Genomic DNA, 17,623 nt, shown 5'->3' on the forward strand with positions numbered 1-17,623 from the left:
ATAATATTTTTTCAATTTTACTCTTATTTATATTAAAGCAAATTCAATTTTCTAAAGGGTAATTAAATCAAATTAATGAATATTTTATTATAATTTAGAAAAATTAATTATTTCCTTAATCATCATAAAATCTAGAGCAACTTATATCTGTACCTAATTGATATACATTTTATGGATAGAATATATTTAATTTTTAATAGAAAGTGTATATGTTTTTTTTTAACAAAGGATCCCATAGTAAATTGAAGAAAATATTATAAATGTTAAAACAATTTTTTTGAAAACAGAGGGATGAAAATATTAATTAAAATATAATTTAAATTTAAGAACCTAAGTATATATAAACGAGTATCCCATTGGTAAAATCTCGAATATTCCATTTAACTTTATTTTTCAGTCCACAACAAATTGTGGTACCAAGCCTATCAATAAAAGATTTAAACAAAAAAAAAAAAATCCCTAATACTTTATAATAATAATAATGATAATAAAGATAATAAATTATAAGAAGAAAAAACGAGGGCCGGACAAAAAAAACATCATTATCAATGTTAAAAAAACGTGAGAAATCTGGTTTGCAACATACAAATTAATCTCACGACAATATAGCCCACAAAAAAAGCATGCCGGCCATTTGCAGTATTGAAACTTCACATCCACAGCAGAAGAACAAAATAAGCGCAAAATGAGAAGACAAGAAAACTATCATCAAATATCAGAAAAAGAAAGATTTGAAATAGTCGGTCATCGTTCAGTTGTCCATTCTGAAACATAAATAAAGCCATTCATATCCTCAGAATCCCATCCAACTCTACTAGCTAAGGAGAAAAGAAAAAACATAGGCAACTCCCCCATAGGAATCAAAGATACCCAACTCAGATGCAAGGACAAAATGATACGACACAAACGCCACAAGTACCTTTAAAATATTTCGGTATCTATATATGTATATTTATAAAAATATATCTATCAGCAGTTGATTAGTTCAGACAGCATTAAGCATCTGATTCAGTGCAACGGAGAGCGAGGAATGCGAGGCCGAACAGGTGTCTTTGATGGACTCACCCTGCATACACAAACATAATACAGAGTGACTTAGAAACTTTTAAGATGTTTGTGGCATGGAAAAGTGCAGCATTCCAGCAGAAACCCAAATGGTTCTTCCAATACTAACCTTATTGGCAAGGATCCCAGAACTGCACCGCTACAGTTGAGTGCTAAAATTGCACTTTCAGCCTGCAAGAATTAGAAAACAACATAAAATGCACTATTATTATCCGCGTGACAGTTTGAAAACCAGCATAAGAAAGATGCTTATGCATAACAACCAATTGGACATGAGAAGTCAATAAGATATAAGCACAAAATAGGTAATAATTCATCCAGATGCATTGAATTTGATCATCCAAGATCAATCGCCAATATAACATAAAGATTAATTTCAATGCACCATAATGGATGTACAAGAACATCCTAACGACCTTAGAAGATGGTAGTTTAAGTTCTAAGCAGATATTCATGTTACCCGCCTACTTTTGATGCTATTGAGAAAAGACATTTTCAAGTACTGTCTAACTATTCTGTAGTTTTTATGACGAGCATATGTGAAATTCACCTTAAACTTAAATAACATTTCGATAACACTTTGAAAAAGTGTTTTTTGCCAACAGCAATTATAACAGCAATGCCAAACTCACCCATTATGTGCTAGTATTAGCCAAGTAGGCATGTCTTATAATTGAAGTAAGGTCATTCCTCTCTCTCTCTCTCTCTCTCTCTCATGTGCATACTTAGTGTTCCACAAACTATCTCAGACTCAGACTCAGACTCTCTCTCTCTCTCTCTCTCATATGCATACTTAGTGTTCCACAAACTATCTCAGACTCTGCTCAGCCAACAAAAGTAAGGTCATTCCTCTCTCTCTCTCTCTCTCTCTCTCTCTCTCATGTGCATACTTAGTGTTCCACAAACTATCAACCATATTCTCAAACCTTTATGAGAGTGTCAGCTTAAAAAATCTGATTGTATAATCATGTTCAGCATCAAAGAAAAAGAGCACAAAGCAACAACATCAAGGATGTAATGTTAGCACAATAACATAAAATTCCATTAAGTTTATGAAATTCAATTGAATTCCCATATTATCATGTTTGGTATGTAAAATGAATATTGTCCATTTCAATTCCATGAACTCAATTACATAAAACTGGACATAATTAAACCGTTTTCAACAAATTGGTGGAATTTCCACTAAAATTTTTCTAAATTTATACAACCAAAATCTCAGACCAAAATGCCCATACTCACATCCTCTCTCTCTCTTTCCTCCTCTTCTTCTCTCGTTCCTCTCCCATCTCTTTCACCTCCTTTCTCTTGTTTTCTCTTCTCGATTTATTTCCTTCTCTATCTTTCTCCCTCCACGTCTCTCTTTTCTCTCACTTTATTCTCTTTTAAAGCGTATCTAGGAAATTATCATATACTTAATTTGAATTTTAGATTTACTCTAAACATAGATTTTGTGGAATCCAAATGAATTCCATCTTTTAAGTTCACTACAGCATACATGGAAATTCGTTTATACGTGAGTTCTATCCACAACTCATTTCAAATGCATTCCGCACATGACATTCATTTAACAGCCTTAGTCAAGTAAAAGTGGAAAACATGTTTGGAATAGACTCCAGCTTTAATGAACTTAAAATGTCAGCTGAAACAAGTACAAACCTCGTAATATAGATTAGGAAGTGGTATTCAGAGGACAGAGAACAATTTTTAGATATTTATAATTAGCCTTGTAACATAGTGTTTTTCTTACACCTTGTTTGAACAAATGAATTCCATAAAATTTTGTGGAATTCATTTATAAATCTATATTTTTGTGTTTGGAATGAAAAAAAATTTAAATTTCAATTCTAAGAATTCAATTCTATGGAATTGAACATAACTACTCCAAATTCTACAAAAACAGGTAAAATTTGCAAATGAATTCCACAAAACTAAACAATCCAACTCAACTTTTTATGACAAAACTACCATTATCCTCCTACCACAAAACTAAGCAATCAACTTTTATGACAAAACTACTACCATTCTTCTTCTACAAAGTAAATTTTTCAATTTTTTACTTATATAACTTATTTATTTTACCAAAATTCACCAAAACCATTTAAAAATTTTATTTTTTTTAGAAAAATATTTTCTTATCATTGTTTTTTTTTTATTTTAATATTTTTCATCTTTTGTTTTAATATTTTTTTAGTATTTTTTTACTATTGAGGAGAGATATTCAAGTTAAATATACATTTATCACTAAATTAAATGCGATAATTTTATTAATATTTTTTTATTTATTGATAAAAATATAGAAAAATTATATAGCATAACATAAATATAGTTGATATTTCAAGGATATTTTAAAAAACAAAACCAAATGAATTTTCAATCATGAATTTGTTCCATATATGATTATTTTGAATTCAATTGAATTACATGTTTTAAATTAATCATATCAAACATGAAAAATTCATTCACAAATGATTCTACTAGAATTCATTTACAAATGAATTCCATATTGTGAATTCATTTATACCAAACGGAGTGTTAGTCTTTAATGAATGAAACATCACTTGATTAGTGAGTGGCAAGGCTTGTTTACCTAGTGCAGTGTCCCTCTCTCCCTTCTGTTAGTCCAGTATCAACCTCCTTGACTTACCAAATTCTCTTAGTTAATCTGATCAGCTTAGTGAAACCTCCTGATCCTAAAATCCCCTTCCATTGATTTTAACTCTAAAACCAACCAATTCCTTAAAGATCTGACCACCATAAAAGCACTAGCAGGCTAGTTGCTGTACAAGTCCTACATCAACTAAATGCATCATAAATTTCATCAACCCATAGATTTACCCTTAAAACCTACTGATGTTTGTAGCAGGACTTCTCACACTGCGATGAATATTTTTGAATCAAGAGACCTCAACCTTCAACTATTTCTGAAATAAGATTATCAGCTAACAAGAACCTATTCAGATGCAGTCATGTATGCTAAAAATAAAAAAATAAACAATACATACAAAGAAACTTCAATAAAAGGAACAAAACGTCAAGCTTCAATTGCATAAGCTATCTGTAACGAAAGACTGAAACACCAATTTGGATACAAACTCTTAACAGTAAGACAACAACAAAGTAGATAACATATCTATTAAGGGTATAATAGATTGCAGCAATATATCTATTAACTATTGTATCAATACTTCAGAAGAAACTCCATGCGTATAATTGTTCAATAACTAAGAAAAAATGCTTTGCAAAGACCAATTACCACTGCGAACTCAACAAAAGCAATCCGAGTTGAATGATGATAGTCTCCAAGAAGCCTCAAACGGTGAACCTATTTAGAGCAAAATGTTAAATAAGTTATAGTCCATACTCGAAAGATAGTAGTGTTCATAGTTCCTTTATAAAATAAAAACAAACCTCTCCACATAAAGATTCAAAGAAAAGTCTGACATCTGCCTGAGTAACCTTCATTAAATGATTGAAAATAAATCAGAAAAGAAAAAGACCAAGAAGGGTTCCAGATATTGCTGTTTTGAAGATTCAGAACAATTCTCAAGATTGTACAACTTCCACAATTACCTTCTTGTCAATATTTGTACAGTAAACAGTTCTTGCACACATCTCACGTTCATCTTCCGACTGTAGAATGTGTGATCATGATTAGACAGCCAAATACAACTCTATCATCAATTCAATTGCTAAAATGGACAATATACAAAATTGATAGTTATATACAAATTCTCACCTGTGGCAAAAATGTGGGGTTAACAGGTGCAATTGCAGTTTTGGAAGGCAGCACCCTTAGTGGGTAATATCCAAGCACAGTACCAGACAAATTTAAAGCAGTCCTAGCCCCATCTGCAAGCACATCTCATAAACTATTAAACATGTTCATCAAGACGGATGAGGTAAATTCGTTTTCAGCAGTACCTTCGTCAGTAAACTCAATGAAGGCAAATCGGAGAACAGAGTTAGGATCACCACATATACGACAATCAACCACCTTCATGAAAAAGAAAAGAAATTAAATAATCTCGAACAAAAACCCATCGTCAGCAAAATTGAAAGAGCTAAAATTGGAAAACAAAGTTGGATACCTGTCCACAATGAACAAAGAGGCCTGCAAGCTGCTCTTCAGTCACCTATATAAGAACAGAGACATAATGATTTGACAATCAATGTACAAGCACTCATAAAAGGCATAAAGAAGTCTCAATGAAAGGAAATGAGAGGGGAAGAATACAAGAGCCATATGTAACTTTTTACCTGTTGATCAATGTCAGAAACATAAACGGTTCTCCTGATTATCTCCTCACGCTGCGCCATACTTGTCCTGCTATTCATTCTTCTCCTTCCTTGACTATAATTGTTCTTCTTCTGTAACAAGAACATAAACACCAAACATGAACGAAATAAACAAATAACAAAAAGAAAGGCGAATTATACTCCATTTGGTTCCAAAAAAAATGCTTAAAAATGATCAATTTTTTCACTATATAACTCTATATCCAAATAAAAATAATTTCATAAAATCAGTCTTCTCTTTGCATTGCTCAGCAACGACAAGGAAAAACATTTAATCTGAAAAAAAAAAAAAAAAGGAAAGGAAATCAAACATACCCTTTTAGTATTAGTTCCATTGGCATTCCCAGGATTAGTTTGCACTGCGAAATTGTTAGTGTAGCCAAACCCATTACCCAGATACCCATGATTGTTAATAAGCGACGGAGGAACAAATTCTTCAGCCATGGGATTCAATTTTGATAAAATCTCGACCAAATCACTCATATCGTTCACCCCATTAGATTTAGCCCTTTGAATCTGATTGGCTCCATACCCAACAGATTTTGCCATCATCTGCTCCTGACTGATGTCGAACCCGTTATGCATCTGGTTACCATTAGTCCTGCCATTGCTCAAAGTGGCCGCCGCGGTTGCACTCTCTTGCTGCTCACACTTGCCATTAACACTCTGATCATAATCCTGACCCTCAAAATTTGATTCTTTAGAGTTGACCACCAGTTCGTTTCTGGGTTTTGATCTTTCGAGATCATTTGTTCCCTTCGATTCCCATGATACTACAGTGCTATCAAAATTTTGACCAGAAGTGTCATTTCTAGCCCCAGCATTCTCAGCAACTGCCATGATCAAAACTCACAACTTTTGTATCAAAAGATCGCCTTTATTCAGATTTCTCTACAAAACTTCTCCTCTTCTTTTCTGTAATTGGTAAGTTACCATTTTTATTAGAGAAACCCAAATTTCAAAAACACTCAAATGATAAATGCAAAATAAAATAGAAAATTACTTGTCAGAAGACCACATACCTGCCTTATCTAAATGGTTTCCATTGATGGAAATGGAAGAGCAAAGCAAAACCCACTTGACGATCGTCTTTGTTGGAATGAAACCAGAAAAGATAGAAACAGACTCTATAACACAATCTTGATGAAAAAAATAAATAAAGAGATGGGTAAAACAGAGAGCAACTTTTGCTTTTTTTTTCTAATAATTTTTATATTAGATTTAATTAATTTTTTTAATTTGATATTATTGATTTTAGAGATGATTCTTCCTCTGTAGATAAAGGACAGTTGTGAGAGAGACAAGAGAAGAGAGAGAAGGTTGTTGTTCTTAGGATCGTCCGTTTGTGCTGCTCTGCCTTTTTGGACCTTTTTCACAAAAGTCCCAAATTGATGATACATTGCATTGGGTAAGCAAAAAAAAACCATGACCATGACCTACCCATGCCTTTTTTTATTCCATAATTACCCATTTAATCTGTTCAAAATTCACCCATCTCATATGATGTATGTATGTATGGTGCACATGTATCACCATGATGATCATATTTTGTCCATACATGCAAAATTAATGAATGACTTGTTCAACATTAACCCCAAATATATATCCAAAAATTTAGTTGATGGAAAATGTTGAAGAGTTGGTGAAATTAGGTAGATACCATATTCATATCTATTTTGTATTTTTTTTTTTCAATTAAAGCAAATCACTTGATTGCCTTTAAATCCTCAAATCTGTTGCTTAAAAACTTATCAATTTTAAATTATTTCATAACTATTAAAGTTAGAAAATAAATATTGCCATTAACTATAAATTATTAGAATGATCCATGCAACATATATTATTGACTTTATATCCTTTTTTTCATCATTTCAAATCTATGTACTAGTAACTAAAGATTATACTAAGTAAAAAGAGACAGATCAATATTGATGACTAATGTAAAATAAGTTTAAACGAAAACAGTTTTCAATTTGAAAAATATGACATGAAAGATTAGAAATAGTTTTTGTTCTATGATCTTTTTATTGTTTAGATCCTGATCATAATAAATATTACTTATATGCTAGATTTTGTTAATTTTTGCCTCCTTTTTGTAAAACAAAAAAGTTTCATATAAGTAAACTTATTTAAACATTTAAAATTTATAATTTAGTTATGTACAAGATAGGACTATAGGTGAGTAAAGTTACATATAAATTGCTCGAGATTAAACTAATTAAAAGTTCATTTGATGAGTTTAGTGCCAAGTACAAGCATGTTTATCAAGTTTGTTTAATAAACAAGCCGAGCTCAAGCATGAGTTTAAGTCCATAAAGGGGTAAAAAAGCACAACCTCAAATTTTCAACTTTAATTGAATTTAAATCAGTTTTCTTCAGCTCGAATTGTATTCAAGCTTAGAGTATATTTTTAATGGGTTAAGCTCAAACTCAATCTTGAATTATGTATCTTTAACATAAGGTTTATTGATAAATATTTTTCTTATCTTTGACATATGATTTATTATATATTCTTATTGTTTTAATTAATTGCAAAAGAATAATGTTATGTAGTGAATGATGCATTTGAGTATACTATTATTTTACTAATTTAAGAAATCTTGTAGCATGGTTGTCAGTTTCAATAACTTTGGATTTTGATAAAAGATCATCCTTGTCCAACTAATTAACTTATACTAAGAGAACATTTGCTATAGCTGATTCAAACAATTAATATCTCATATACTCAATAGTGTTTTAACACCCATCAACTGGACCTAGAGAAATATGCGGGCGGATGTCACATTTGATGCTAAAGGCACCATTTTAAGATACAGATTCAAATCTTCTACGCTAAAGATAATGGGTAAATCTTTTTTTTTTTTTAATTGTGTTTGAAGTCTCACAAGTCTAGCAGGTCCATGGTTTTACTTAAAAAAATGATTTGGGAGAGTCCCGTAGAAAAACTACAAGGGTTTCCCCCTAAAAATTAGACTTAACTAATAACTTGTGAAAAAGAAAACACTTCTAAACCCAATCTCAACAATCCATCAACTCCAAAAATCTGATATAGATCAAGATACTTCAATATCAACTCACCATTAATATTAAGCCTTATATAATATCCATATATGATTTCATACAACATATCTAGCTAAAATCCATAATATAACATTAGCGCTTTATTTTAAGTCTATAAGCTCGACCCTTGGAGTAGCTGTGAATATTCAAATTTTGAGGCTCGAAAAGCATATTTTTCCGGACTGTAAACTGTCCGGCCGGACCGAAGGCCATTTTGGAAGTTCACCGAAAGTATGCCAATATGGTACTTAAAACGTCCGGAATGTCGCGAGGATCGCGAAACAGGTCCCGGAATATTTTTCTGAGGTCTGGAACTCCCGAAAATGCCTCCGGAGTGAAAGACCCGAGGGTCGCCGCCGTCCACGGCGGCACCGGCCGCCGGCCAGGGCGGCACCAGCCGCCCTAGGCCCGTTTTGGCCTATAAATTGGCCTCTCCCCCTTCATTTTGGCGACACCCGGTCTGTGTTGACGGACGATCTTTCTCCCCCCGCGCTCTTTGCGATTCTTTTACCGTTTTTTGCATTTTAATTTAATTTTTATTATATTTTGTTGTGATATTTGGACACTAAAATCAAATAAATTAAAATTAATTAATATTCCCCAAGCGAGGAGCTTAAATCTGGAATTAAGAAGTGGCCGCCGATTAAATCAGGTATGTAAACAAAACTCTGCCTATTTAATTTCAGCACTTCATGCATATTTCTCTTCTACTCCTAACAATTCTATAAATTGCATAAATGCATTCATGTTATTATTTTAGCAAATAAACTGCTTTGAGAAAAAAAAAAAACATGATTGAGCTTACCGCCCGATTAATTAATAATCGTGGCAGTTAAGCTTAACTCCGACAATATTGGCCAAAGAGCCTAGTTAATTAATAACTACGATTCAATTGCCTTATTTCGAATAAATATGGTTTAAAGTCCAATTGATCAATAATTGTGGCTAAAAGCCTAAATCAACACTTTTCGGCCAAAGACCTTAAAATCAACCATTTTGGCGATAATCGCCTAAATCTCACTTTTTGGCAAACAAATTGCCTAAATCGATATATTTTGGCCAAAGGCCTTAAAATCAATCTTTTAAGCGACAAATCGCTTAAATCACACATTTTAGCAAACAAATCGCTTAAATGAACCATTTTGGCACAAATGCCTCAAAATCAACAATTTTGGCGACAAATCGCTTAAATGATCAATTTTGGCATAAATGCCTTAAAATCAACAATTTTGAGCGACAAATCGCTTAAATGAACCATTTTGGCACAAATGCCTCAAAATCAACAATTTTGGCGACAAATCGCTTAAATGATCAATTTTGGCATAAATGCCTTAAAATCAACAATTTTGAGCGACAAATCGCTTAAATGAACCATTTTTGGCACAAATGCCTCAAAATCGACAATTTTGGCGACAAATCGCTTAAATGAATCATTTTGGTACAAATGCCTTAAAACCAACACATTTGGCGACGAACGCCTAATCGAATCAATCGATTCTTTGGCAAAAGGCCTAAACAAAAATGCACAAAGCATACACACACTCATGCATTAAGCATCCCATTCAAAGTCCTTTTAAAAAGGCCTATCGAACTACGTTGACTTTGATCTTCCATTCAAACGGAAGTACGTAGGCACGTTCGGGATTTCACCCCGGGCGGCAAGTCGAAATCATCAAAATCACATAAACATTTCATTTGGTCCAATTACATCATTCACCTTGCAAAGCATTCATTCATGGTTAGTTCATCAGCATGACATAGTCTCGGGATCCATCTCGGGTTTGCACACCATGCCTTAAACATTGGGTTAATTAATCTAGTAACTAGGTTAATTAAAATCGGAGTCACTTAGGGTTTTTTCCTAGTTTACCCTAAAATAATTAAACAAGGTGGCGACTCACACATCACGTGCATTTCTGCCCTTAGTCACATGCATTCACATGCCTATGATATTTGGGGTAGGGGTTCACAGTTTGGCGACTCTGCTGGGGAAAAAAATGTAATCATTTTGCATAAGAGTGGACTACAATTGTTGTAAAAACTAACCGGCCTTTCTTTAAGGTATTATTTTATTATGCTTTGTTTTGCAGGGTACTCTAATATGAATCAAGTGTTCTTTCCTTAAGAATACTTGATATGGAAATCCGGACTTAATTAATGTGATTAAGACATTAAAACTTGTTGATTTATTTGCACTATTGAGAATCCTTTTCTCCATTGCCTAAAAGAAATGAACTTCAAATGAATTTCTCCTCTTTCTGTTCAAACTTCTGAGTCTGGATAGCAAGTAGCGCTGATCGGCAGGTCTCTTTGATTATGTCGACGGACAGCCAAAGCGTCCTCCCTGTTACCGCAAACCATCCCTAATCCTTTTGGGGGTGGCACATGGGTATGCGTACCGTTGGACCCACGCGAAACTCCTTGTTTCACATGTGGTTAGGTATATCCATACTCAAGGTTCAAGGGTCCCTTAATAAGCCGATTCTCTATTTGTGTCATAGCCTATAGAACCTATCCTTTAGGACTGTATGCACCCCGTGATATGAAGCATCTCATTAAAACAGATTATGATGTGTTGTTATGCGCATTCACGACATATCATAAACATTGGGTAAACACATGGAGAACACAAAAAAATATATTTCCTTTGGTCATGCACAGTTGGACAAAGAGTCATTCTCTCTCATATCAGCTACCCTGATACTACAATACCCTTAATCCAGTTACCCTCATACTTACAGGTACCCCCTGTTCAAGTGTCAGCTACACCTACTGTGCTATCACCGACCTCATCAACTTCAACTACACCAATGGCATCATTGTCTGACATCCAAAACCTCATAGAACAAATGGAAGCCAGAATGGAAGCTAAAATGAATGAGGCATTGGCTGCCCAAAGAATTGCCCTATTAGCTGAACTAGGCGGTAGTAATGGAAATGGGGCTCCAGTTGGGGGAAATGATAATGCTGCCTCCAATCAAGGACCTGGTGCTGCATCTGCATCCTCAAACCCTATCCCTAACTTGGAGGACATGCCCTCCAAAACTGCTTCTGAGTTGGAAGCTCAGAAAATGAGAGAAAAACTTGAATTGTTGGAAAGATCTGTTATTGCCCTTAAAACACACAAAGAAGTGGTGGACATGGACTCCTTGTCTCTGTTCCCCAAAGCAAGACTACCAACCAAGTTCAAAATGCCAAACATGGACAAATTTGATGGAACTACTTATCCTAAAACTCACTTGAAAATGTATGTGGGTGCCCTTAACCCATTTGGATTGAGCAGCGAGCTCCTTGCTCAGTTGTTCCAACAATCTCTCACCGGTGCTGCATTAAGATGGTTTGTCAGTCTAGACCGGTCTAAGATGAAGACTTGGGAGGACATCTGTAATGCATTCAACTCACAGTATCACTACAATATGGAAGTGGATGAAACCCGAAGGGAGCTAGAAACCACTAAACAAAGGAACAATGAACCTTTCTCCTCGTTCCTTACGAGGTGGAGAGCCAAGGCCGCCCAAATGATTAACCGACCTTCTGAGCAAGAACAGGTGGACATAATAATAAAGAACCTACAGCCTGTCTACCAACACCAATTACAAACTCAATACCTACCATCGTTCCAGTCGCTCATTGCCACTGCTACGAAGGTAGAAGATTTACTTCAAATGGGACAATTGAAAGAAGACCCGGGGACCTCGAGATACAAAAAACCTAGCCAGCTCGGAAAAGTCCACGAAGTGGCAAGCATCACCCCCACGAATCCTTTACGTGTGGCAAACATGGGAAACATGCGAAATGGCAATCAGTCAAGAAGAACATATACTGATCTCGGGATGCCAATCCTTTCGGTATTCCGAGAAGCTGTCAAAGCAAACTACATCAAACCTTTGGAGGCAAGACCACCACCCAACCCCTTACCAAGGAATTTCAAAGCCAATGAATACTGTGAATACCACCAAGCACATGGGCATAAGACTGAAGCATGCTGGACGCTTAAGAACCGCATCCAGGACTTGGTAGACAATGGTTCAATTATTCCGAGAAGTAAACCAAACATTAGCACTAATCCCTTACCAAATCACGGGGTGAATGCTATTATTTCTGACCAAGAATTGATCGATCCTTTCGACCTATTCCTGGGAATGAACGAAATCTGTGTCCTAGACCTGAATGACCTGACTGAGGAACTCGATGCCATAACCAGGAGCGGGAGACAATATGAACCATTAGTCTTGGACAAAATCCCAAATAAACCTTACCAAAGGACGGATGAACCAAAGGAAGACCCGGTACTCTCACAGCTAAAAAAGACGCAAGCTCGAGTATCGATTTGGGAACTTCTAGCATCATCCTTTCCTCATCGCCAAGCTCTTTGCAAGGCTTTGAGTCAACTTCAAACATCGATGGAAGTCAGCCCTGAAGTGTTGGTATCCACCCTTACCCAATCATCAAAGGTGCAAAACATCGGGTTCTCCGACAATGACTTACCTAAGGAGGGAGATAGTCACAACGATGCCCTTTACATCACTGTTCAGACCAGAGACAAAACTGTGCCCATGGTTCTCATTGATAATGGGTCAGCACTAAACGTTTGCCCACTAAAGGTGGCCAGCTGTCTGGGATTGGAAGAAACAGATTTCATTCCATCTGACCAGATAGTGAAAGCATATGACAGCACCCGGAGAGAAGTGTTGGGGGTTGTTACACTAAAATTAGTGATCGGGCCAGCCATAATGGAGGTACCGTTCCAAGTCATTGATGTGCCCACCAGTTTCAACCTGCTGTTAGGGCGGCCATGGATACACCACACCAAAGCATTACCTTCCTCTTTGCACCAAAAGGTCAAATTCCCCTACGAGGGTAAGATTATAACGGTTCAAGGAGATGATTACAGTCAACTCAAGAAACCCAAGGGCCAGCCTCTCTTTGAGGTCAACCCCGAAAATGCCAATTTTCCCCTCTCGGGATTTGAATATGACACTGTGCAGTTCATAGAAGGAAAGGCTGCGAACTCCCGAATTCTCTTTGATTTCGGGACGGTGCAAATAAACTGCATAGTTCCTTTGATGCTAAAGATGTCCTACCTGCCGGGAATGAATATGGCAAGGTCCGGGAAGACCTACCCTACGCTACAAGCATGGGAGTGTCCGGTGAATGAAGGGACTTTTGGGCTGGGTTATTAACCTACTGACGAAGACCGTGCTGAGAAGACCAGAAGAGGAAAGAAGAAAAACATCTAGATGCCATCACACTTTTTGACTTTAAACAGTTACTTCTGCAAATTGGGAGAGACGATTCCTTATCGTAGCTTCCAAGAACCGTTTTACTGCCCGGCTGCTAAGAAGATGCTACCTGGGTTAGAAATATTCTCTGATGTTTGGGGTAACGAGCCCGAAATAGTGACTGAAATGGAAGTGGAAGACTTCATGCAGCCTAGTCTCTTTGATGAGATTGCAGTCATTACGGGAAATGATGGGAACCAAGATTTACTAAGCTTGATCAAGCCAAATGAAGGACCTCTCACCAATTGGTACGCCGAGGAGGAGCGCACTGCTGATACACCCCCTCCCGAGTCCAACCTAGAATCAAAATATGTGATCAAGTCCTGTATTGAGTCCGAGTCTGACCCTGAGTATGAAACCGAGTCAGAGTCTAGTTCTAGTCTTGAGTCGTCTGTGTTGGATTTTGAAAATCCAGATTTCAAATTTGATGTAATTTTTGAAGACGATTCTGTCATTATCAATAAAGGCTTGCAAATTATTGACTACCCCGCATGTCTATCTTTCCAAGCATTTCCAAGCAAAAATAATGAAAAAGAAATAAATGAAATGAAAAATGATAAAGAAAAAATAATAATTGGCAAAAAAGAAAACGAACATACATACATTGCATCTGACTGTGTGAACAGGGAACAAGTCAGTGAATGCTTAAAGAAGTTTGCTGATTGCTTCATGTGGAAGGCAAGTGACATCACGGGAATTGACCCAGCAATAGTGGTGCATAAGATTCCAGTATACCCTGAGGCTAAGCCAATGAAACAGAAGCTAAGAAGGCTAAAAACAGAATGGTCCTTGAAAATCAAGGAGGAGGTAGCCAAGCAACTGGAGAATAAGTTCATAGAACCCATTGCTTACCCAACATGGTTAGCAAATATTGTGCCGGTGCCGAAGAAAGATGGCAAAGTCAGAATGTGTGTGGACTATCGGGATTTGAATAAGGCATGTCCGAAGGACGACTTCCCCCTGCCGCATATTGACTTGTTAGTGGACCGAATGGCGGGACACGAGATGGTCTCCTTGACCGATCTTGCTGTCGGATACAATCAAATAATGATGCATGTGCCAGACAAAGAGAAAACGGCATTCATCACGGAATGGGGAACCTACTGCTACAGAGTTATGCCTTTTGGGCTCAAAAATGCCGGGGCAACCTATCAAAGAATGGCGACAGCCATCTTCCATGACATGATTCATGAAGAAGTAGACGTGTACGTGGACGATATGGTTGTTAAATCAAAAACAGCTAAAGAGCATACAATAGCACTTGAGAAGTTCTTCCTTAGACTTCGAAAGTATAATTTAAAGCTCAACCCGGCAAAGTGTCTGTTTGGAGATACATCCGGAGTGTTTCTGGGGCATATGGTCAGCCGAAAGGGCATAGAAATTGACCCTTCAAAAGCCAAAGCCATTCTGGAAATGCCAGCACCGAGAACGGAAAAGGAAGTTCGAGGTTTCCTGGGAAGGCTACAGTACATCAGCCGGTTCATCAGTCAATTGGCCGATACTTGTGGTCCGATTTTCAAATTACTCAGGAAAGGAGTAGCCATCAAATGGAATGAGGATTGTCAGAAAGCTTTTGACCAAGTCAAGCAATATCTGTTATCCCCGCCAGTGTTACAACCACCAAGAATAGGAAAGCCTTTGCTACTGTACCTATCAGTGACAGAAGAAGCGATGGGTGCAATGCTAGCTCAACAAGCAGAAGATACAAGGGTAGAAAATGCCGTGTATTACCTTAGCAAGAGGATGCTAGACTACGAGCTAAAATACAACAAGATAGAGAAGTTGTGTTTGGCTCTAGTATGGGCGTGTACAAAGCTGCAGCACTATCTCTCGTCCTACACCACCTTTGTTATTTCTGATCGAACCCCTTGAAATTCCTCATGGAGAGGCCGGTTCTCGATAGCAAAATGGCTAAGTGGGTGTCGGTGCTCGCAGCCTATGATTTAAAATTTGTACAACGAAAGGCGGTGAAAGGCGGAGCCTTGGCTGATCAACTAGCAGAATTACCGGTCGAAGACCAAATGCCGGAGGTAGAATTTCCTGACGAAGACTTGGTGAACTTGGAAAGTGAAGTCTGGGAAATATACTTTGATGGACCTTCGAACTACCATAGAAATGGGGTTGGAGTCGTATTCAAAACTCCTTATGGAGAATACATTCCAATCGCTGTCAAATTAGATTTCGACTGCACCAACAATGAAGCCGAGTATGAAGCTTGCATAAAGGGGTTAGAAGCAGCCCTAGAAAAAGAGATAAAAGTCCTCAAGGTTTTCGGAGATTCTAACTTAATAGTCTCCCAAGCTTTAAGGAAATGGAAAATTAAAGAAGAGCGTTTGGTTCCTTACCTACAACGCTTGGACGAATTGGCTCAGCAATTTGAGGATTTATCCTTCCACTACTTGCCGCGAGCCAAAAATCAGTTCGCAGATGCTCTAGCTACTTTAGCCTCTATGGTCAATGTGGAAGGAGGCCGAGTCATTCGACCTTTGACAGTGCGGCTACAGAAACAGCCAGCACATATCATGAATTTGGTTGATGACAAGCCCTGGTACTGGGATATACAGAATTATCTTCAGAATGAAGCTTACCCGGAGGGGTCCACCAAGACTGATCAACGGACATTGAGACAGTTAGCATCCGGATATTTCCTTACTGGGGGGGTTCTGTACAAGAGAAGTTGGAGCGGCCTGTACCTAAGATGCGTTGATGAGGAAGAAGCTCAAACCATCATGGATTCCCTACATAATGGGGAGTCTGGTCCACACATGCACGGGATAGCCTTGGCTCGGAAAATCGTGAACCTGGGTTATTACTGGTCAACCATGAATGCAAATTGCGTGAGGCACGCGCAGAAGTGTCACGAATGTCAAATTTTTGCTAAGCTGCAAAGACAGCCTTCGGTCAATTTGAACCCTATTGCTTCACCATGGCCTTTCGCAACTTGGGGCATAGACGTAATCGGAAAAATCCACCCGAAGGCCTCTAACGGCCATCAATTCATCCTGGTTGCTGTAGATTATTTCACCAAGTGGATCGAGGCAGCCTCTTATTCAGTTTTAAATGCCAAGAAGGCAGCACAGTTTGTCCGCACTAACATCCTTTGTCGGTACGGAACACCATTCGAGATCATCACGGATAATGGGTCTCACTTTCAGAGTGAATTTTCTAATTTGTTGAAAGAAACAAGAATCCAACATCATAAGTCCTCACCCTATCGTCCACAAACAAACGGGGCTGTAGGAGCTGCAAATAAGGCTATAAAAGTCATTTTGCAGAAGACGGTTAAAAAGCACAAAGCTTGGCATGAACAGTTACCGAATGCCTTATGGGGATATAGGACTTCAATTAGAACGCCCACCGGAGCAACTCCGTATTCTTTGATATATGGCATGGAAGCAGTGTTGCCTATTGAGCTGGAAGTTCAATCGGCAAGAATTATCCAGGAAAGCCGGATCAGTGAAGCAGACTGGGCTAAGAATTATCACTTGCAACTCTTGGGTATGGATGAAAGGCGACTGCAAGCAATCCACCAAACTCAAGTCTACCAGAGAAGAATGGCACGACATTTTAATAAGAAGGTCAAAGACCGGAAACTGGAAGAAGGTTGTTTGGTCCTGAAGGAGATTAGACAGCCAATCATAGACCCACGTGGGAAGTTTCGTCCTCATTGGGCTGGACCCTATGTGTTGAAGAAAATATTGTCTGGCGGAGCCGTCATCTTGACTGATTTGGATGGTTTGGAATTCACGAATCCGTGTAATTTAGATCAGTTAAAGAGATATTTTGTGTAATAAGCATGGCATAATGTAAAATGAACTACACTAGACCTGATTCTCTTTGGAAAAAAGAAATTATGTATCGGAGATATGTAGGCAACCCTCATTGGGTACGGTCTAAACATTAATGAAAATCATTCC

The 17,623-nt window shown here is 37.3% G+C and overlaps 1 protein-coding gene across 3 annotated transcripts; it reads right to left on the reverse strand.

Annotated features, from left to right (window-relative positions):
- Window positions 1-788: 788 nt before the first annotated feature.
- LOC105647242 (polyadenylate-binding protein-interacting protein 12) lies at window positions 789-6,530 on the reverse strand. 3 transcript variants are annotated; one of them, XM_089721103.1, is made up of 11 exons: window positions 6,391-6,530; window positions 5,680-6,279; window positions 5,326-5,436; window positions 5,157-5,201; window positions 4,990-5,062; window positions 4,805-4,917; window positions 4,639-4,698; window positions 4,477-4,524; window positions 4,322-4,390; window positions 1,175-1,236; window positions 789-1,066 (listed from the first exon to the last, which is right to left on the reverse strand). In XM_089721103.1, exons 2-11 carry the CDS (start codon window positions 6,202-6,204, stop codon window positions 1,009-1,011), a joined length of 1,164 nt encoding a protein of 387 aa, XP_089577229.1. In that variant the 5' UTR covers window positions 6,205-6,279; window positions 6,391-6,530; the 3' UTR covers window positions 789-1,008. The 3 variants fall into 3 exon arrangements, with proteins under 3 accessions (XP_089577229.1, XP_089577230.1, XP_012088645.2); XM_089721104.1 differs by having other exon boundaries at window positions 4,477-4,515; window positions 6,387-6,526; XM_012233255.4 differs by having other exon boundaries at window positions 6,387-6,526.
- Between the last annotated feature and the right edge of the window lie 11,093 nt (window positions 6,531-17,623).

Source organism: Jatropha curcas, chromosome 5 (assembly GCF_041381405.1).
Source record: "Jatropha curcas cultivar XTBG-Jc1 chromosome 5, XTBG_Jcur_1.0, whole genome shotgun sequence".
NCBI lineage: Eukaryota > Viridiplantae > Streptophyta > Magnoliopsida > Malpighiales > Euphorbiaceae > Jatropha > Jatropha curcas.

What these genes read in the sequence shown, in the direction of transcription:
- LOC105647242 (XM_089721103.1), bottom strand. Translation starts at nt 6,204, where the DNA reads ATGGCAGTTGCTGAGAATGCTGGGGCTAGAAATGACACTTCTGGTCAA. An exon ending in CATTGAGTTTACTGACGAAG is followed by an intron (nt 4,918 to 4,989) that starts GTACTGCTGAAA and finishes ATGTGCTTGCAG; the next exon opens with ATGGGGCTAGGACTGCTTTA. An exon ending in CTTTTGTTGAGTTCGCAGTG is followed by an intron (nt 1,237 to 4,321) that starts GTAATTGGTCTT and finishes TAATTCTTGCAG; the next exon opens with GCTGAAAGTGCAATTTTAGC.